Source organism: Carcharhinus amblyrhynchos, chromosome 13, assembly GCF_965287045.1.
Source record: "Carcharhinus amblyrhynchos chromosome 13, sCarAmb.v2.hapA, whole genome shotgun sequence".
Lineage (NCBI taxonomy): Eukaryota > Metazoa > Chordata > Chondrichthyes > Carcharhiniformes > Carcharhinidae > Carcharhinus > Carcharhinus amblyrhynchos.
In genome coordinates this window covers 68,548,724-68,570,800 of record NC_137336.1, presented here as the reverse complement: position 1 = coordinate 68,570,800, position 22,077 = coordinate 68,548,724, and the positions used below count along the sequence as shown (strand labels likewise).

Below are 22,077 nucleotides of genomic sequence, written 5' to 3'. Positions count from 1 at the left end.
TCCGATTCCTCAGACCAATATTGCATGACTTTCTTTGATGGATTCTCCCACTTCAGTTTTTGCATGTAAGCCGGGAGCAGGAGCACAGCCTTGTGGTCTGATCTGCCAAAGTGTGGACGGGCGGTAGGTTTGGTATTTGTGTAGTAGTGGTCTAGGATGTTTGGGCATCTGTTGGAGCAGGAGATGTGTTGGTTGTAATTTGTAGTACACTCTTGAGCTTGTTTAATTCATCAGCCCTACTTTCCATGATGAATTCCACAGGCATACATTCTATAGGACCAATGCTCACTTTGTCACTCTTTTCTAGTATAAATAGCTCTAGAAATTTTTACCATACCATAGAAACTCTTCAGTGCAGAAAGAGGCCATTTGGCCCATCAAGTCTACACCGACCATAATCCCACCCAGGCCCTACGCAGCTCAGGACACTAAGGTCCTTGGTCAATTTAGCATGGCCAATCAACCTAACCCGCACATATTTGGACTGTGGGAGGAAACTGGAGCACCCGGAGGTAACCCACACAGACACCAGGAGAATGTGCATACTCCACACAGATGGTGACCCAAGCTGAGAATTGAACCCAGATCCCTGGAGCTGTGAAGCAGCAGTGCTAACCATTGTGCTACCGTGCTGCCCTTTATATTACGTCTTTATATTACTGGCTAGTTTTCCTTCAGTTTTACTCTAGTTTTTCCCTCCTTACCAATCTTTTTGTCATTCTTTGAGGGGAGGCTCTTTATATTCTTTACAATTTTCTTTCCTGTCACTTGACTTTGAGCATATATGCTTTTTCTTTAAGTTTAATTCTATCATTAACTCTTTTAGTTAACCACAGATGGTGGTTCCTCTCCTTAGAATGTTTTTCTTATTGAATTGCGTCTATCCTCTGTATTCTGAAAGATCCCTTTAAATGTCTGCCACTGAACGTTCTATCCCTTTAGTTTGCCCCTTATTTGCCAGTTCAATTTGGCTAGCTCTACATTCATACCCTTGTAATTACCCTTATTTAAATTTAAAATAAGAAACTTGGAGGTACTTGTCTTCCCCCTCAAATGGAATGTAAAATTCTAATAATTATATTATAATCACTGCTACTTAGGTGTACCTTTACCATGAGATTCTCGATTAATCTTATCTCTTTATACAATACCAGGTCTGGTATAGCCGGCCTCTGGTTGGCTCCAGGGCACTCTGTTCTAAGAAACTATATAGAAAACATTCTCTGAATTCGTCATCTAGGCCGACTTTGCCCATCTGATTTTTCCAGTCTATATATAAATTAAAATATCCATGATTATCACTGTACCTTTCTGACAAGCTACTATTATGTCTTCCTTTATACTTTCTCCTACCACGTAGTTACAATTAGAGAGGTTGTACACCACTCCAACAAGTGAATTCTTGCCTTTATAATTTCTCACCTCAATTCAAAGAGCTTCTACATCTTGGATTCCTGAACTTAGATCATCCCTCGCTTACGTGCTAAAACCATCATTAAATGACAGAGTCACCGCTTCATCTTTTTTTAAATTTCTTCTTTTTCCTGAATGTCACACACTCTTCAATATTCAAGTCTGAACTTATGTCATCCTGTAGTCATTATGGCTATTGTACTTAAAAAAAATTATCTGCACAATGAGTTCATGTTTTGTTTTGAATGCTACGCCCATTCAGATACAGAACGTTAAGTTTTGGACTTTAAAATTTTTGTAGCATCTAACCTTATCTGCTGATTTACCCTTAGATTTGTACTCTCTGTCCTTTCCTGTCTTGGTCTGTTTATCATTTCCCATGTTAGAGCCTTTCTCTTTTGCCCTCTCTACTCTTTTGTTTATCACATCTTCACAAATTTGAACTCTGCTTCCAATATTTAGTTTAAAACTCTTTCTACTTCCCCAGTTTCACGCCAGAGTATGGCGACTCGGGGATTTTCATAGTAACTTCATTGTAGTGATAATGTGACACAAATAAATAAATTTTAAACTTTAAAACTTTAATTATGCTATTTGTGTGAACATTAGCCCCAGCCCGGTTCAGGTGTAGACTGTCTCACCAATATAGATCTCTCTCTCCCCTGTACTGGTGTCAGTGCTCCACAAATCAGAACCCACTTCTCCCACAGTAGTCTTTGAGCCATGCATTCATTTCTCAGATTTTATTTTTCTTATGCCAATTTCTGTGTGGCTCGGGTAATAATCCAGAAATTATTAGTTTTGATGTTTTTCTTCTGGTGCCTTGCTCCTCAAACTGACAATGCAGAACCTCCTTCCTCGTCTTGCATATGTTATTGGTACTTCATGGACCACAATAACGGAATCCTTTCCCTCCACTGCATGTTCCTCTCCACCCCGAACAAACGTTTCATACCCCAGAACCAGCTGTATGGACTCTCTCATTGCTGAAGAGAACAGTGTTAATACCTTTCACACTAACTTCATTGTAGTGTTAATGTAAGCTAACTTGTGACGCTAATAAATAAGAAAACTGCACTGTTCCCAACTGTCACTACATTCTGATATGTTCCCCCACCCCTAAATAGGATCCAGCACCACAGTGTCATGGCTAGTCAGCTCATCCAGTCTGCAGCCTGCACTCTCATCCAAACAAGCTGAAAAACCACAAACCTGTTGGACAGTTGCAGAGGCTGGCACTGCTGATCTCCGGGTCCCCTTCCCGCCTCAGCTACAGTCACGTCCTCCTCTCCTTGACCACTTTTCAAGATAAAGTGTAGTTAAAATGCTGCATTTGAATGTGCATAAAAATGGACCAGAAACTCTCCTTCTTTCAAGCACGTCCTAGTCTTAGAATATTTTTGGTAAGTTTCCCCCTGTAGTGTTGATCCTTGGAAACCTCTTAAGATATAGGGTGACGTGAGTTCTACATTTACAGAGCGAAATAAGCAACATGGCTGCTTCAACTGCTTTTAGTAAAATATAATCCTTAAAGTGGCATATGCAAGTTGCTGTAAACTGATGTGAACTCTCTCTCTGATAGGTATTCCAAAATGTAGTCCAGATTTAAAACCTGAATTCGAGATTACCTGTTTGCTGCTGCTTATGGACATTGAACTTTTAAAATTAATAAATGTCATTCCTTCTGTCCCTTTCTCCATCCCTTATTTCCTTCTGTCATTCTGTTCTTCCCTCATTCCCCTCCCTGTTCCTTTCCCTCCCTACCTCATTCCATTCCCTCCCTTCCCTCTCTCCTCTCCATCTCAAAACTCCATCTCATCACTTCCTTCCCCTCCCTGTTTACATAAAGATAACAGAACTTTTATTCAATTAAAATATGTGTTACTGAACATTGTGTTAAAGTAATAAGATATATTTTTTGCAAGAAATTTGGAAAGATGAGGTAGCTCTGAGACGTTATGTCATACTGCATCTGCTAAAGTAAAACGTTAAGTTAAATATCAAAAAGCTATCAAAGTTTTGCATTTATAATATTTTGGTTAATAAATGTTCTACATTAAAGTTTACAAAATCCTACAAACAATTTATTGAAACATCAGAATGCAACATTTAAATAGGAGACTATTATAACTGAATAAGATAATTGAAATAATCAAAAAAAACTACTGATAAACACAAAGAAAAACAACGGATTATACATCACACTATTTACAAGAAGTGGGTGGCCAGCTGCAGAGAATAATTAAAAATGATAAGGAGACGGGATAGCTGAGGTAGAATAGCAGTGTTAGAGGGAGAGGGGAGGGACCCTAATTCTTCCTGCATAGCCCCTGAACCCTTACCCATCCACGTGAAGGAACCTTCTGCATCCCTGATGGTGCTACATCTTGCCCAGCAGCAACTGTAAACATGCAAAATTACATAATTAATGCAGATTTAAATTGTATTTTCACAGTTTTGTTGGTTTTTTAAAAAATCTGTGTCCACTTATACATATTAAATAAAAAATTAAATTAAAAATGGCATTTTAAAATAACTAAACACAATAGTATTGTCTGGTTAAAGGAAAGAACCAAAAAGTGTGAAAAAAACTCTTCAAAGTACCTTTATTACAGCTGCCAGATCTGTTGCTTCCTCTATATTACTACTGTTTAAGTCTCTCCCCCCATTGGGCATTCCCTTTTCTACCTCATCACAAAGGGATTTGGCTAGTCTGTAACTGTGACCCACTCAGGTCTGTGCAGACTATCCCAATGCAGGCCTGAGACTGCTAGTGGAAATGGAAGTTTCTTCGCGTTTGTCAAACTTTTTTCTTCTAGTATCAGCAGGCCAAGGCTTCCTGCTGATAAAAGGGGGTTATGGGCCTATATATTCTGAACAAAGGTATTTGCTGATCCCAGGTAAAGGAAGACCAATTCAAACCAGTTTCCTTAATTAACTGTTTCAGCTGCAGCCAGTGGTTGGTTCTATCCCTCAACTTAGGGTCACTGGTTGAGACTTCAGAAGTTAAACAGTACCTGCAGTTGTATGTTAAAGAGAAATACAAACAATATTAGGTTTTTATAAAAATATTTCAATTTTCCCTCTTCTCACCAAATGTCCCCACTCTGTTTCAAGACGCACTCAGATATAATCAGAAAAGGCAGTGATGTGGATTCTATAGATTTGAGGGTGAGATTTATGCTATTTAGTGTATGAATCAATGTCAGATGTGTAGCAGAATAAAATTACTGATCTTCACTCCCTGTGGCAAGTATGGGGAAAAGCAAGATGTTGCCTCTTGAGAGAGAAATGTCTCTCTCATTGCTCTCCCAAAATCTGGCGATTTTATTCTATATAAACTGGAAGTTCTCTGCTATCAAATGGTAATTTGTCGTATGTGAACTTGCACATTGGGTATTGGCATTATGTTTAGTACTGCTCTTAATTATAACTGTGTCCGAGAATGTCATTGCTGATTCTATGTATGCATCTCCCAGGAACAGCAATTTTATGGCGGTCAAATATAGAAGCTGAGGTTACTCTCTTAGAACATAGAACATAGAACATTACAGCGCAGAACAGGCCCTTCGGCCCACGATGTTGCGCCGACCAGTTAAAAAAAACAACAACAATGACCCACTAACCTAAACCAATCCCTTATCGTCCATAAACCTGTCCACAGACCTCTTAAACGCCCCCAAACTAGGCGCATTTACAACTGCAGCAGGCAGGGCATTCCAATCCCTCACCACCCTCTGGGTAAAGAACCTACCCCTGACATCTGTCCTATAACTACCCCCCCTTAGTTTAAAGCCATGCCCCCTCGTGCTAGATTTTTCCATCAGAGGAAAAAGGCTATCACTATCCACCCTATCTAAACCTCTAATCATCTTATATGTTTCAATAAGATCCCCTCTTAGCCACCTTCTTTCCAGCGAAAACAACCCCAAATCCCTCAGCCTCTCCTCATAGGATCTCCCCTCCATACCAGGCAACATCCTGGTAAACCTCCTCTGCACCCTCTCCAAAGCCTCCACATCCTTCCTGTAATGTGGGGACCAGAACTGCACACAATACTCCAAGTGCGGCCGCACCAGAGTTGTGTACAGTTGCAACATAACGCTACGACTCCTAAATTCAATCCCCCTACCAATAAACGCCAAGACACTGTATGCCTTCTTAACAACCTTATCTACTTGATTCCCAACTTTCAGGGATCTATGTACACATACACCTAGATCCCTCTGCTCCTCCACACTATTCAAAGTCTTCCCGTTAGCCCTATACTCAACACATCTGTTATTCCTACCAAAGTGAATTACCTCACACTTCTCCACATTAAACTCCATCCGCCACCTCTCGGCCCAGCTCTGCAACCTGTCTAAGTCTTCCTGCAAACTATGACACCCTTCCTCACTATCTACCACACCTCCGACTTTGGTGTCATCAGCAAATTTACTGATCCACCCAACTATACCCTCATCCAGATCATTAATAAAAATCACAAACAGCAGTGGCCCCAACACAGATCCCTGAGGCACACCACTTGTAACCGAACTCCATGATGAATATTTACCGTCAACCACTACCCTCTGTCTCCTATCCGCTAGCCAATTCCTAATCCAGTTCCCTAGATCACCCCCAATCCCATACATCTGCATTTTGTGCAGAAGCCTACCATGGTGAACCTTATCAAACGCCTTACTAAAATCCATATACACCACGTCCACTGCCTTACCCCCATCCACCTCTTTAGTCACTTTCTCAAAAAACTCAATAAGGTTAGTAAGGCACGACCTACCCGCCACAAAACCATGCTGACTATCTCCAATCAACTCATTACTCTCCAAATAACTATAAATCCTATCCCTAATAATTTTTTCCAAAACCTTTCCCACAACAGAAGTGAGACTCACCGGTCTATAATTCCCGGGGAAGTCTCTGTTCCCCTTCTTAAACAATGGGACAACATTCGCTAACCTCCAATCATCTGGTACTATACCAGAGGCCAACGACGACCTGAAGATCAGAGCCAGAGGCTCTGCAATCACTTCTCTTGCCTCCCAGAGAATCCTGGGGTAAATCCCATCCGGACCAGGGGACTTATCTATTTTCAGACCCTCCAGAATATCCAGCACATCCTCCTTATCAACTGTAACACTGTCAATTCTACTCCCCTGCAACCCAGTGTCCTCCTCAGCTATATTCTTGTCCCCCTGCGTGAACACCGAAGAGAAATATTGGTTCAATGCTTCACCAATCTCCTCCGGTTCCACACATAACTTCCCTCTGCCGTCTATAACTGGCCCTAACCTTGCCCTAACCAACCTTCTGTTCTTGACATACCTATAGAACGCCTTAGGATTCTCCTTAACCCTATCAGCCAAAGTCTTCTCATGTCCTCTTTTAGCCCTTCTTAGCTCGCTCTTCAACTCCCTCCTAGCCAATCTAAAGCTCTCTAGTGCACTATCCGAGTGCTCACGTCTCATCCGAACATAAGCCTCCTTTTTCTTTTTAACCAACGAATCAACTCTTGTTACCACATAATCTGGGATGAAACCGAGGGACTCTTGGGTAACATATCATGCAATATATTTGTCCACTGGCATATCTGAAAACTCCAAACTTATGAAATTGTTAAAAAGAATTGATAGTCTCTGACACAAGTGACACAATTGACAAGTTGTGTAGGCCTCCTTCACTCAGGGAATCAATACATTAGGCAAATTAATTAGGAGGTTACTGAGTAGAATTGTTAAACTGTTTTTCAGTTTGTTGCAGAATAATGTGTGTTCACGACATTTGGAGGCATTTATTATGGTGCTTTTATCATCCTTGCATGCAAATTATTTTGATTTAAGATTTAACTTTATATGTATATTTATGTCTGTTTTGTCAAAGTATAAAATATATTGCAGTTGTTCTTGAGAGAAAGTGTCAGTTATATATTTGCAATGACTAGACTCAAATGCTTTTTTGTCAAATATTTTTATAGCTCTTGTTGGATGCTTTTATAGGGTATGTGGCTGACAGAAGATTGGTGTGTTTTTACTGAAAAGAAATGCTGATTGAGTTATGGACTGTGCACTGAGTTTGTTCACATCTGAGGTTTTAGGCAATTCAGTTTTACAAGAAATCTTCTATTGTTCATTTTAAATATTGAAAACAACATTTTAAAAGCTTCTAGGTATGAAAGAAATGAGGCATCTATGTGGAAGTATTGCCCACTCTTAAATTTTGAACTGTTCTTTTTGATGTTGCAGGATTTGGCACAATTGGAAATAGTATGCAAGCAACTTTATGAGGCCACAGATCCAGCCCAGCGATTACAAGCAGAAAAAGCCTTGATTGAGCTCACTGAGAGCCCAGAATGTCTCAGCAAATGCCAGCTCCTACTGGAACAAGGAACAGTAAGTTCATTTTTATTCTTGTGTTCATGCCAAAGGATCTAGAATTTTGTTCTACTTTCTGTCCGGTGATTAAGAGGTTCTAAGATCAGTTCCAAGACCAACACAAACTTGAGACAATTACTGCTCCCCTAATGCTGGGACAAGACAATTATTGAAGAAAATGTTTCATTCCCAGTATCCACATTCTCCTAGCACTATGAGAGATTGTAGAAATTTGAGGGCACTAGTGGCTATGCAATACTGTTTGAATTCTTTCAGATGACAGCTATTCCAGTTGTCAACAAAGTGATTAATAATACTGTCTTTGCTTTTCCTAGAGCATGCTGAATTTTTTGGCGCATACTCACTTTGTCAGTCTCCATCATAATGGACCTCAAGTACCTGCTTGAGGTTCTGTCCATTATCGAAATAAAACCTCTCACTGGCCAGAATGACATGTTTCCATTATATTTCCATTTCCCACATCCATCATTCTTAGTGTCTTCAAATGATGCATATAAAAATGTAAGGACATTACAAAATAGAGACAGAACCTATTTGAAATAGAAACTGTTCATGTCAGTACTAAGCTTTCATGTGAGCAAATATTCTGAATGATTTCCATGTGCCCCTTTTCCTTCATCTATAAATCTGTTCTTGAATGTTGATTACTTCTGCCTCTTCCACAAATCCTGCAAGTGAATTGCACAGTCTCTTAATTTTGTAAAGAGGTTTCTCCTGCCAACCAGAAGATATATGGTCATATTTAAACTTGTATATTGCCCCAGTTTCTTGATTTAAAAAAAAATGTTCATGGGATGGGGGCATTGCTGGCAAGGCCAATGCTTTTTTCCCTTAATTGCCCTTCAGAAGGTGACTGAGCTGCTGCCTTGAACCACTGCAGTAACATCTCCCACAGTGTTTTTTAAGGAGGAAGTTCCATAGTTTTGACCCAGTGACAGTGAAGAAACAATAATATAGTTGCAAGTAAGGATGGTTGTGGCTTAGAGGAGAACTTGCAGGGAGCGGTGTTACCATTCTTCTGCTGCCCTTGTCCTTTTAGGTGGTAGAGGTCACTGGTTTGGATGGTACAGTTGAAGGAGTATTAGTGAGTTGCTGCAGTGCATCTTGTAGAGGGAAGATGAGACACAGCTAGCGCAGTGGGGCTACAGCGAGCAAAGAGAGGAAAGGTAAGAAACTGTGAGAGCAGTGGGGCTACAAAGAGCATAGAGAGGGAAGATGAGAACTCAGCTCAGGTGGCGAGAGAGAGAGCAAGAGCAGTTGGCCATGAAAAGCATGGAGAGCGAAAAGGAGAGCTCAGCCTAGGTGGCAAGAGAGAGCGATTGCAGTTGGACTACAAAGAGCTCAGACATGGAAGACGAGAGACAGTGAACGCAGTTGGGCTAGACAGTTGCCAGTCAGATATTAAGGAAGAGGATGTGTTGGAGCTTTTGAAAAGCATCAAGTTAGATAAGTCGCCGGGACCGGATGGGATGTACCGCAGGTTACTGTGGGAGGCGAGGGAGGAGATTGCTGAGCCTCTGGCGATGATCTTTGCGTCATCCATGAGACGGGAGAGGTTCCGGAGGATTGGAGGATTGTGGATATGGTTCCTTTATTCAAGAAAGGGAGAAGAGATAGCCCAGGAAATTATAGACCGGTGAGTCTAACCTCAGTGGTTGTAAGTCGATGGAGAAGATCCTGAGAGGCAGGATTTATGAATATTTGGAGAGGTATGGTGTGATAAAGAATAGTCAGTATGGCTTTGTCAAAGGCAGATAATGCCTTACGAGTCTGATTGAATTTTTTGAGAATGTGTCTAAATACGTTGATGAAGGAACAGCAGTAGATGTAGTATATATGGACTTCAGCAAAGTGTTTTGATAAGGTGCCCCATGGAAGGCCTATTGAGAAAGGGGGCATGGGATCTAAGGGGACAGTGCTTTGTGGATTCAGAACTGGCTTGCCCACAGAAGGCAAAGAGTGGTTGAAGATGGGTCTTTTTCTGCATGGAGGTCAGTCATCAGTGGAGTGCCCCAGGTTCTGGGACCCTTGCTCTTTGTGAGTTTTATAAATGACCTGGATGAGGAAGTGGAGGATGGGTTGGTAAGTTTGCTGATGACACAAAGGTTGGAGCTGTTGTGGATAGTGTGGAGGGATGTCAGAAGTTGCAACGAGACATTGATAGGATGCAAGACTTGGCGGAGAAGTGGCAGATGGACTTCAACCCAGATAAGTGTGTGATGATTCATTTTAGCAGGTCAAATAGGATGACAGAATATAATATTAAGAACATAGAACAATAGAATACAGAACATTACATTGCAGTACAGGCCCTTCAGCCCTTGATGTTGCGCCGACCAGTGGAACCAATCTAATGACCCTCTAACCTAAACTATTCCAGTGTTATCCATGTGCCTATCCACTGACCATTTGAACGCCCTTAAAGTTGGCGAGTCCACAACTGCTGCAGGCGGGGCATTCCATGCCCTTACTACCCTCTGAGTAAAGAACCTACCTCTGACATCCGTCCTATAATTACCACCCCTTAATTTAAAGCTATGTCTCCTCGTGTTAGCCATCACCATCCGAGGAAAAAGGCTCTCACTATCCACCCTATCGAACCCTCTGATCATCTTGTATGCCTCAATTAGGTCGTCTCTTAAGGGTAAGACTCTTGGCAGTGTGGAAGATCAGAAGGATCTTGGAGTCTAGGTTCATAGGACGTTCAAAGCAGCTTTGCATGTAGAGGCTGTGGTTAAGAAGGCGTATGGTGTATTGGCCTTCATCAATCGAGGAATTGAGTTTAGGAGTCGGGAGATAATGCTGCAGCTGCATAAGACCCTGGTCAGACCCCACTTGGAGTACTGTGCTCAGTCCTGGTCACCTCATTACAGGAAGGACGTGGAAGCCATAGAAAGGATACAGAGGAGATTTACAAGGATGTTGCATGGATTGTGTGGCATGCCTTATGAGGATAGGTTGAGTGAGCTCGGTCTTTTCTCCTTGGAGAGATGAAGGATGAGGGGTAGGTGTATAAGATGTTGAGAGGTATTGATCAAGTAGATTCTCAGAGGCTTTTTCCCAGGGCTGAAATGGTTGCCACAAGAGGACACAGATTTAGGGTGCTGGGGAGTAGGTGCAGAGGAGATGTCAAGGGTAAGTTTTTCACTCAGAGGATGGTGGGTGCATGGAATCGGCTGCCGTCAGTGGTGGTGGAGGCAGATTCGATATGGTCTTTTAAGAGCCTTTTGGATAAGTACATGGAACTTAGTAAGATAGCGGGTTATAGGTAAGCCTAGTAGGTAGGACTTGGTCGGCGCAACTTGTGGGCTGAAGGGCCTGTTTTGTGCTGTAGTTTTTCTATGTTTCTATGTTACAGCCTGGATTTGTAAGGAAAAGTCAATGTATGACATCACTGGGACATAGGTAGGCTGGTGAGTATTTCCAATCTAATCACGGGAATAAGCTTAGCTTTCTTTTTTAAGGTATGGGTTATTACTGTAAGTAAGATGATTTAAGTGCTTTTAGAAATTGTAAGTATGAATAATGTTTGTAGTATTGGTAAGATTTATTAGTAGTATACTGTTTATAGTTTATTCACAGTTGTGTGATTTATTAGTAGTAGTAGCAAGTTTATGAATTAAAAGAGAAATGCTAAGTCTGCTCCATTCTCAAGAGTGCACATCCTGTTCGATGTAGCAATATTGTGCCCTGGATGACCATTTGTGAAGAAAGTGTTGTCAGTTGCAGCAACTGGCATCGCTGTGTCTCAAGCATGAAGTGAGAGCTTCATGGATGTATTTACTCCGCAGCTTAAGTGAATGCAAGGACAGATAGAATGCATGACCATCAGACAGTCAAAAAGAAACACACAGGTAATGCAGGAGCCCCCTGACTGCATCATAAGAACATAAGAACATAAGAACATAAGAAATAGGAGCAGGAGTAGGCCATCTGGCCCTTCGAGCCTGCCCCGCCATTCAATAAGATCATGGCTGATCTGTCGTGGCTCAGTTCCACTTTCCCGCCCTCTCCCCATAACCCTTAATCCCCTCTCTTATCAAAAACCCATCAACCCGCTTCTTAAAAATATTTAGCGAGGCAGCCTCCACCACTTCAACGGGCAGAGAATTCCAGAGATTCACCACCCTTTGAGTGAAGAAGTTCCTCCTCAACTCCGTTCTGAACCGCCCCCCCTTTATCTTGAGGCTGTGCCCCCTAGTCCTACTGTCTTTTTTGAGCGGGAAGAGTCTTTCCACCTCTATCCTATCCATCCCATTCATCATCTTATACGTCTCAATGAGATCTCCCCTCATTCTTCTAAACTCTAACGAGTACAAGCCTAGTTTATTCAGCCTCTCCTCATAGCTCAACCCCCTCAACTCCGGTATCAGCCTAGTAAACCTCCTCTGCACTCCCTCCAGGGCCAAAATATCCTTGCGCAGGTGCGGCGCCCAAAACTGCACACAGTACTCCAGCTGCGGCCTCACCAATGCCCTATACAGCTGCATCCGCTCTCCAAAACGTATTCTGTGCTGAATACTAATAGGTATGTGGGCTCACCTGATGAGTTCAGCCACAGTAAAGTCCATGGCACAAAAACAGACAATTCTGGAAAATCTCAGCAGGTTTGACAGCATTTGTGGAGAGAGAATAGAACCAATGTTTCAGATGACCCTTTGTCAGAGCTGATTTCAGCATCTGTGGTATTTTGCCTTTATTAAAACTCATGGCACCTTGGGTTACTTGACTTTACATGGGGGTAAAGGAAGATGGAAGAGTACTAGTGATAGATGATTCAGAGTAAGGGAGAGTAAAGTCTAAATCAGAGTTGCTTTGCATGTATGTGAGTGAAAGTGTTTTAGATATGATTGGTGAGTTGCAGATGCAGATTGCCATGTGGCAATCTGCATCTGCAACTCATAATAGTTGCCTAATAGACACCTAGTTTAACGAAAGACAGGACTCGGTGTTAAGTGGAGGCTTTAGAGAGGGTGCAGAAAAGATGTACCAGGATGTTGCCTGGTATGGAGGCATTAGCTATGAGGACAGGTTGGAGAAACTTGGTTTGTTCTCACTGGAATGAAGGAGGTTGAGGGGCGACTGATGGAACTCTACAAGATTATGAGAGGCATGGACAGAGTGAATAGTCAGAAGCTTTTTCCCAGGGTGGAAGAGTCATTACTAGGGGGCACAGGTTTAAGGTGCGAGGGGCAAAGTTTAAAGAAGATGTACAAGGCAGATTTTTTACACAGAGTATAGTGGATGCCTGGAACACATTGTAAGGGAGGTAGAACATAGAACATAGAACATTACAGCCCTTCAGCCCTCAATGTTACACTGACCAGTGGAACCAATCTAATGACCGTCTAACCTAAACTATTCCAATATTATCCATATGTCTATCCAATGACCATTTGAATGCCCTTAAAGTTGGCGAGTCCACTACTACTGCAGGCAGGGCATTCCATGCCTTTACTACTCTCTGAGTAAAGAATTTACCTCTGACATCTGTCCTATATTTATCACCCCTCAATTTAAAGCTATGTCCCCTCATGTTAACTGTCGTCATCCGAGGAAAAAGGCTCTCACTGTCCACCCTATCTAATCCTCTGATCATCTTGTATGCCTCAATTAAGTCACCTCTTAACCTTCTTCTCTCTAATGAAAACAATCTCAAGTCCCTCAGCCTTTCCTCATAAGACCTGCCCACCACATCAGGCAACATCCTGCTAAATCTCTGCTGCACCCCTTCCAATGCTTCCACATCTTTCCTATAATGCGGCGACCGGAACTATACGCAATACTCCAAGTGCGGCCGCGGCAGAGTTTTGTACAGCTGCAACATGATCTCATGGCTCCGAAACTCAATCCCCCTACCAGTAAAAGCTAACACACCGTACACTTTCTTAACAACCCTATCAACCTGGGTGCCCACTTTCAGGGATCAATGCACATGGACACCGAGATCTCTCTGCTCATCCACACTACCAAGAGTCTTTCCATTAGCCCAATACTCTGTAAGCCTGTTACTCCTTCTAAAGTGAATCACTTCACACTTTTCCACATTAAACTCCATTTGCCACCTCTCAACCCAGCTCTGCAGCTTATCTATGTCCCTCTGCAAACTGCAACATCCATCCGCACTGTCCACAACTCCTCTGACTTTAGCGTCATCCGCAAATTTACTAACCCATCCTTCTATACCCTCTTCGAGGTCATTTATAAAAATGACAAACAGCAGTGGCCTACGGAACACCACTAGTAACTGAACTCCAGGTTGAACATTTCCCATCAACCACCACCCTCTTTCTTCTTTCAGCTAGCCAATTCCTGATCCAAACCGCTAAATCACCCTCAGTCCCATGCATCCGTATTTTCTGCAGTGGAAGCGGATATGGTGGTCACTTTTAAGGGGCGCCTGGACAAATACATGAATAGGATGGGAATAGCGGGATATGGTCCCTGGAAGGGTAGGGGGTTTTAGTTAACTCGGGTCGCATAGTCGGTGCAGGCTTGGAGCGCCAAAGGGCCTGTTCCTGTGCTGTAATTTTCTTTGTTCTCTGTTTTGTTCTTTGTACTTCTTGAAGTATCTTTGGATGCAAGGTTTTCAGAAAGGAAGAAAGGGAGAGAGGGAAAAGGAGAAGAGGAAGCAAAGGGGAGATAGTGGCATAGCGATAATGCGACTGGACTAATAATACTGAAACTAATGCTCCTGGAACACAGGTTCAAACCTCATGACAGGAGCTGGTGGAATTTGAATTCAGTTAATAAATCTAGAATCCATGGTGTCCATCGTTGTTGTAAAAATCCATCAGGTTTATTAATATCCTTTAGTTAAGGAAATCTGCCTAATACCTGGTGTGGCCTGCATGTGACTCCAACACAGCAATGTTATTGATTCTTAACTTCCCTTTGAAATTCAAGTTCAAGGCTCACATCCCCTGAAAGAATAAAAATCTGGCCATGGGATTGATTAATGCATAGAATCTATAGTATCCCTGTAGAACAGAAGGAGACATGATGTGGGTATCGCGGCGTTGGACTGGCGTAAACACAGTAAAAAGCCTGACAACACCAGGTTTTAGTCCAACCTATTTATTTGATAATATACTCACAAGCTTTCGGGTTAGCCCCTTCGTCAGGTGAATGGAGAGTTGCCATTTGGCCTGTTGAATCTGTACTGACCACAATCCCACCCCAGCTCTATTCCCATAACCCCACTCATTTACCCTGCTCATCCCCCTGACACTAGGGTCAACTTAGCCTGGCCAATCAACCTAACCCACACAACTTTGGACTGTGGGAGGAAATTGGAGGACCTGGAGGAAACCCATGCAGGCATGGCGAGAAAGTCCAAACTTCACACAGACTGTGACCCAAGGAGTTGAACCTGGTCCCTGGCGCTGTGAGGCAGCAGTGCTAACCACTCGGACACCATGACGCTCACACAGTGGGATAACACTGCAGCATTGGATAAAGAGGACATCTCAGAGGAATTCTGGACAGAATTCTGGACAGGTGAGGTGCCTGAAGATTGGAGGGTAGCAAATGTTGTTCCTTTGTTTACAGATGGCTGCAGGGAAAAGCCTGAGAACTGCAGATCAGTGAGCTGAACGTTTGTAGTGGATAAGCTGTTAGAAACAGGATCTAGAGGCATTTAGAGAGGCAAGGACTGATTAGGGACAGTTAGCTTTGCTTTGTGAGTGAAAATCATGTCTCACAAATTTGACTGAGTTTGTTGAAGGGGTAACCAATAAGGTAGATGGGGGTTGTGCAGTCAACGTTGTCACTGGGGACATGAAGAAGTTTACTTAGGTTTGCAATGGGATCTTGATCAATTGGCCAGTGGGCTGATGAATGGCAGATGGAGTTTAATTGAGATAAATGTGAGGTGATGCATTCTGGTAGATCGAATCAGGGCAGAACCTACGCGGTTAATGGTAGGGCATTGGGGAGAGTTATAGAATAAAGAGATCTAGGATTACAGATTCTTAGTTCCTTGAAAGTGGAGTCACAGGTGAACAGGGTGGCGAAGAAGGCATTTGGCATGTTTGGTTTCATTGGCCAGAACACTGAATACAGGAGTTGGGACATCTTGTTGAAGTTGTCCAAGGCATTGGTAAGGCCACACTTGGAATACTGTGTACAGTTCTGGTTATCCTATTATAGAAAAGGGGCATAGATAAAGTAGACAGATAGTCAACATCTTTTCCCAAAATTTGGTGAGTCTAAAACTAGAGGGCATAGATTTAAGGTGAGAGGGGAGAGATGCAAAAAGAGGGGCAATTTTTTTCACTCAGAGAATGGTGAGTGTCTGGAACAAGCTGCTGGAGGTAGTAATATAGGCGGGTACAATTTTGTCTTTTAAAAAGCATTTAGACAGTTACATGGGTAAGATGGGTATAGAGGGATGTGGGCCAAATGTGGGCAGTTAGGACTAGCTTAGTGGTAAAAAACTGGGTGGCATGGACAAGTTGGGCTGAAGGTCCTATTTCCATGCTGTAAACCTCAAGACTAGAGCTAAGGAACAAAAATTGCCCAGTGTCGTCTTTAGGTCACCAGTACGAAGGATAAGGAACAAATTTTCAAGAGAGGTGGAAAAAATTATACAGTGCTATGAATGAGCTAGGCCAGTTTAATCAGGTCTCCAAAGAACTATGTAAAGATAACCTGAACAACTACAGGCCAATCGGTTTAGCTTCAGTGGTGGAAAACTTTTAAGAACATAAGAACATAAGAAATAGGAGCAGGAGTAGGCCATCTAGCCCCTCGAGCCTGCCCCGCCATTCAATAAGATCATGGCTGATCTGTCGTGTCTTAGTTCCACATTCCTGCCCTCTCCCCATAACCCTTAATCCCCTTGCCTATCAAAAACCTATCAACCCGCGTCTTAAATATATTTAGCGAGGCAGCCTCCACCACTTCAACGGGCAGAGAATTCCAGAGATTCACCACCCTTTGAGTGAAGAAGTTCCTCCTCAACTCCGTTCTAAACCGCCCCCCCTTTATCTTGAGGCTGTGCCCTCTAGTCCTACTGTCCTTTCTGAGCGGGAAGAGCCTCTCCACCTCTATCCTATCCATCCCATTCATCATCTTATATGTCTCAATGAGATCTCCCCTCATTCTTCTAAACTCTAACGAGTACAAGCCTAGTTTATTCAGCCTCTCCTCATAGTTCAACCCCCTCAACTCTGGAATCAGCCTAGTAAACCTCCTCTGCACTCCCTCCAAGGCCAAAATATCCTTGTGTAAGTGCGGCAACCAAAACTGCACACAGTACTCCAGCTGCGGCCTCACCAGTGCTCTATACAGCTGCAGCAAGACCTCCCTACTTTTATATTCAATCCCCCTCGCTATGAAGGCCAGCACTCCATTTGCCTTCCTGATCACCTGCTGCACCTGTAGGCTGGGTTTTTGCGACTCATGCACAAGGACCCCGAGGTCCCTCTGCACCGTCGCATGCTGCAGTTTTCCGCCATGTAAGTAATTGCCCTTCCTACCATTATTCCTACCAAAGCGGACAACTTCACATTTGCCAACATTAAATTCCATTTGCCAGTTCCTGGCCCATTCGCCCAGCCTATCTAGATCCTTCTGCAGACTCTCCACACCCTCCGCACAATTTGCCGTTCCACCAATCTTGGTGTCATCAGCAAATTTTGACACCATACACTCGGTTCCCTCCTCCAGATCATCTATATAAATGGCAAATAGCTGAGGCCCCAGCACCGACCCCTGGGGCACTCCACTAGTCACCAACCGCCAATCCGAATAGTACCCATTGACCCCCACTCTCTGCCTCCTATTTGACAGCCAATCCCCTATCCACGCTAACACCCTACCCCCAACACCATGCCCCCTGACCTTCTGTAATAACCTCTTGTGAGGCACCTTATCAAACGCCTTCTGAAAATCAAGAAAGACCACATCCACCGGCTGTCCTCTATCCACCGCCCTAGACACATCCTCATAGAACTCCAATAAATTCGTCAGACACGACTTCCCCTTAACAAAACCATGCTGCGTCTGCTCTATCAAACAATTCTCCTCAAGATGCCTTGCTATTTTCACCTTGATCACAGATTCGAGCATTTTACCTACAACAGACATTAAACTAACCGGCCTATAATTCCCTGCCTTTTGCCTGCCACCCTTCTTAAACAACGGCGTAACATTAGCCGTTTTCCAATCTTCCGGCACTTCCCCAGAATCCAGCGACGTTTGGAAAATAACCACCAAGGCATCCACTATCACCTGCACCATTTCTTTCAGAACCCTCGGATGCATTCCATCCGGTCCTGGGGACTTGTCCACAATCAGTCCCTCCAGTCTTTCGAGCACTGCCTCTCTAGTAACAGTAATGTCATTCAGGCCCTCCACTCCTACCACCTTTCCATCGCTAACACCTGGCAAATTATTCACGTCCTCCTCCGTGAAGACCGAAACAAAAAAGTTATTCAAGGCCTCAGCCATTTCCCCATCCCCTACCACTAAGTCCCCCCTCTCATCCTCTAAGGATCCAACGTTCACCCTAGCCAGCCTCTTCCTTTCTATATATTTATAAAAACTCTTACTATCCTTTTTTATATTAAGCGCTAGCCCAGCTTCATAGTTTATCCTACTCTTCTTTATCAACTTCTTTGTCATTCTTTGTTGACATTTAAACCTCTCCCAATCCTCTTCTCGCCCACTACTCTTAGCTACTCTAAATGCATCCGCTTTTAATTTAACACTTTCCTTTACCTCCTTCGTTATCCATGGCTGATTATCTCTCCTCCTACGATCCTTTTTAACCATCGGAATAAATTTCTGCTGAGCACCAAGAAAGATCTCCTTCAAGATCCTCCACTGCTCCTCAGCAGACCTACCTTCCAACGCGCTCCCCCAATCAACATTCGCCAATTCCTCTCTCATCCTACCATACTCCCCTCTGTTCAAACAAAGGACACATGTCCAGGAACCCACTTTCTCCTCCTCCATCTGCATCAGAAACTCCATCAGACAATGATCACTCTTCCCAAGAGGATCCTTCACCACAAGGTCCCTAATTCTACCCGCCTCATTACATAACACCAGATCCAAGATAGCTCGCTCCCTCGTCGGCTCCAACACACACTGTTCAAGGAAACTATCCCGGCAGCATTCCAACAACTCTTCCTCAAGCCCACCGCGTCCAACATGGGTCGACCAATCAATATGCAGATTGAAATCCCCCATAATTATCGCCGTTCCATTCCTGCACGCCGCATTTATTTGCGCGTTAACAGCCTGCCCCACCTCCAGATCATTATTTGGGGGCTATAAACAACACCCACCAGCGTCTTCCTCCCTTTGCTGTTCTTAATCTCCACCCACAACGATTCCACTTTCTGCTCTTTGGCTCCTATATCATCCCTTACTACCACCCTGATGCTATCCTTAATCAGCAGAGCTACGCACCCCCCCCTTTTTCTTCCCGCCTATCCTTCCTAAACACTTGATACCCCTGTACATTCAGCTCCCAGTCCCTGTCACCTTGCAGCCACGTCTCTGTAATGGTCACCAGATCACTAAAAGAGTTGCACTAAAAGAGTTGAGTCGATGGTTAAAAAGAAAAAGGAGGCTTATGTTAGGATGAGATTGGAGGGCTCAGATAGTGCACTAGAAAGCTTTAGATTGGCTAGGAGGGAGTTGAAGAGTGAGTTGAGAAGGGCTAAAAGAGGACATGAGAAGACTTTGGCTGATAGGATTAAGGAGAATCCTAAGGCGTTCTATAGGTATGTCAAGAACAGAAGGTTGGTCAAGGCAAGATTAGGGCCAGTTACAGACAGCAGGGGGAAGTTGTGTGTGGAACCGGAGGAGATTGGAGAAGTATTGAACCAATATTTCTCTTCGGTGTTCACGCAGGGGGACATGAATATAGCTGAGGAGGACATTGGGTTGCAGGGGTGTAAAATAGACAGTATTACGGTTGATAAAGAGGATGTGCTGGAAATTCTTGAGGGGCTGAAAATAGATAAGTCCCCTGGTCCGGATGGGATCTACCCTAGGATTCTCTGGGAGGCTAGAGAGGTGATTGCAGAGCCTCTGGCTCAGATCTTCAGGTCGTCATTGGTCTCTGGTGTAGTCCCGGAGGATTGGAGGTTAGCGAATGTTGTCCCATTGTTTAAGAAGGGGAACAGAGACTTTGCCGGGAATTATAGACCGGTGAGTCTTACTTCTGTTGTGGGCAAGGTTTTAGAAAAAATTATTAGGGATAGGATTTATAGTTATTTGGAGTGTAATGAATTGATTAGAAATAGTCAACATGGTTTTGTAGCGGGTAGGTCGTGCCTTACTAACCTTATTGAGTTTTTTGAGAAGGTGACCAAAGAGGTGGATGGGGGTAAGGCAGTTGACGTGGTATACATGGATTTTAGTAAGGCGTTCGATAAGGTTCACCATGGTAGGCTTCTGCAGAAAATGCAGATGTATGGGATTGTGGGTAATCTAGGAAGTTGGATCAGGAATTGGCTATCAGATAGGAGACAGAGGGTGGTGGTGGATGGTAAATATTCATCATGGAGTACAGTTACGAGTGGTGTGCCTCAGGGATCTGTTTTGGGGCCACTGTTGTTTGTAATTTTTATTAATGATCTGGATGAGGGTATAGTTGGGTGGATTAGTAAATTTGCTGATGACACCAAAATTGGAGGTGTGGTAGATTGTGAGGAAGGGTGTCATAGTCTGCAGGGAGACTTAGATAGGTTGCAGAGCTGGGCCGAGAGGTGGCGGATGGAATTTAATGCGGAGAAGTGTGAGGTAATTCACTTTGGTAGGAGCAACAGATGTGTCGAGTATAGGGCTAACGGGAGGACTTTGAATAGTGTGGATGAACAGAGGGATCTAGGTGTGTGTGTACATAGATCCCTGAAAGTTGGGAATCAAGTAGATAAGGTTGTTAAGAAGGCGTACGGTGTCTTGGCGTTTATTGGTAGGGGGATTTAATTTAGGAGTCGCAGTGTAATGTTGCAACTGTACACTACTCTAGTGCGGCCGCACTTGGAGTACTGTGTGCAGTTCTGGTCCCCGCATTACAAGAAGGATGTGGAGGCGTTGGAGAGGGTGCAGAGGAGGTTTACTAGGATGGTGCCTGGTATGGTGGGGAGGTCCTATGAGGAGAGACTGAGGGATTTAGGGTTGTTTTCGTTGGAAAGAAGGCGGCTAAGAGGGGATCTTATTGAAACATATAAGATGATTAGAGGTTTAGATAGGGTGGATAGTGATAGCCTTTTTCCTCGGATGGAGAAAGCTAGCACGAGGGGGCATGGCTTTAAATTAAGGGGGGGTAGCTACAGGACGGATGTCAGGGGTAGGTTCTTTACCCAGCGGGTGGTGAAGGATTGGAATGCCCTGCCTGCTGCAGTTGTAAATGCGTCTAGTTTGGGGGCGTTTAAGAGATCTCTGGATAGGTTTATGGACGAAAAGGGATTGGTATAGGCTAGTGGGTCATTGTTTTTGTAACTGGTCGGCGCAACATCGTGGGCCGAAGGGCCTGTTCTGCGCTGTAATGTTCTATGTTCTATGTTCTATGTTCTATGTTCTATTTGTGCTGATCTGCGCCACCAGCTCATTCACTTTATTCCGAATGCTTCGTGCATTCAGATAAAGTGCCTTCATCCCAGCCTTCACCTGGACCCTATTTGCCAGAACGCCACCAACCATACTCACGCCTCCTACTCCTTTTATTATTGGGACATCCTTGGCCTCTTCCCTTACCTGTACCCTCTCCTTTACTTTAGACCCTGTAATTTCACCTACCCTCACACCCTCCCCCCCCTTAATTAGTTTAAAGCCCTATCTACAGTCCTATTTACACGATTTGCCAGGACCCTGGTCCCAGCCTGGTTCAGACCAACCCCATTCCACCTGAACAGGTCCCACCTACCCCAATACTGGTGCCAATGCCCCATAAATTCAAACCCATTCCTCCCACACCTGTCCCTGAGCCGCCCATTCACTTCCTTAATCTTATCAACCCTACGCCCGTCTGCACTCGGTTCAGGCAGTAGTCCAGAGATAACCGCCTTGTCGGCTCTACTTTTTAATTCCATTCCCAGTTTTTCATACTCCCTCCCCAGATCCTCACTTCGCATTTTGCCTACGTCGTTGGCACCCACGTCTACCACAACGACCGGATTCTCACCCTCCCACTCCAGGTTCCTCTGCAGCCCAGGTGCGACATCCTGGACCCGAGCACCAGGCACACCCTTCTGTGCACTTTCATTGTGACAAATGACAGTGTCAATACCCTTAACCACACTATCCC

General features: G+C 43.8%; 1 protein-coding gene across 1 annotated transcript in view; it reads left to right on the top strand.

Moving 5' to 3' along the window:
* The window catches only part of LOC145351309 (ran-binding protein 17-like), a 925,757-nt gene that overhangs the window by 67,963 nt on the left and 835,717 nt on the right, over positions 1–22,077 (top strand). Inside the window, exon 2 of the mRNA XM_080200932.1 lies at positions 7,659–7,805. Within this exon, the coding sequence (XP_080057058.1) occupies positions 7,659–7,805 (147 nt within the window). The remainder of the gene's footprint in view (positions 1–7,658; positions 7,806–22,077) is intronic.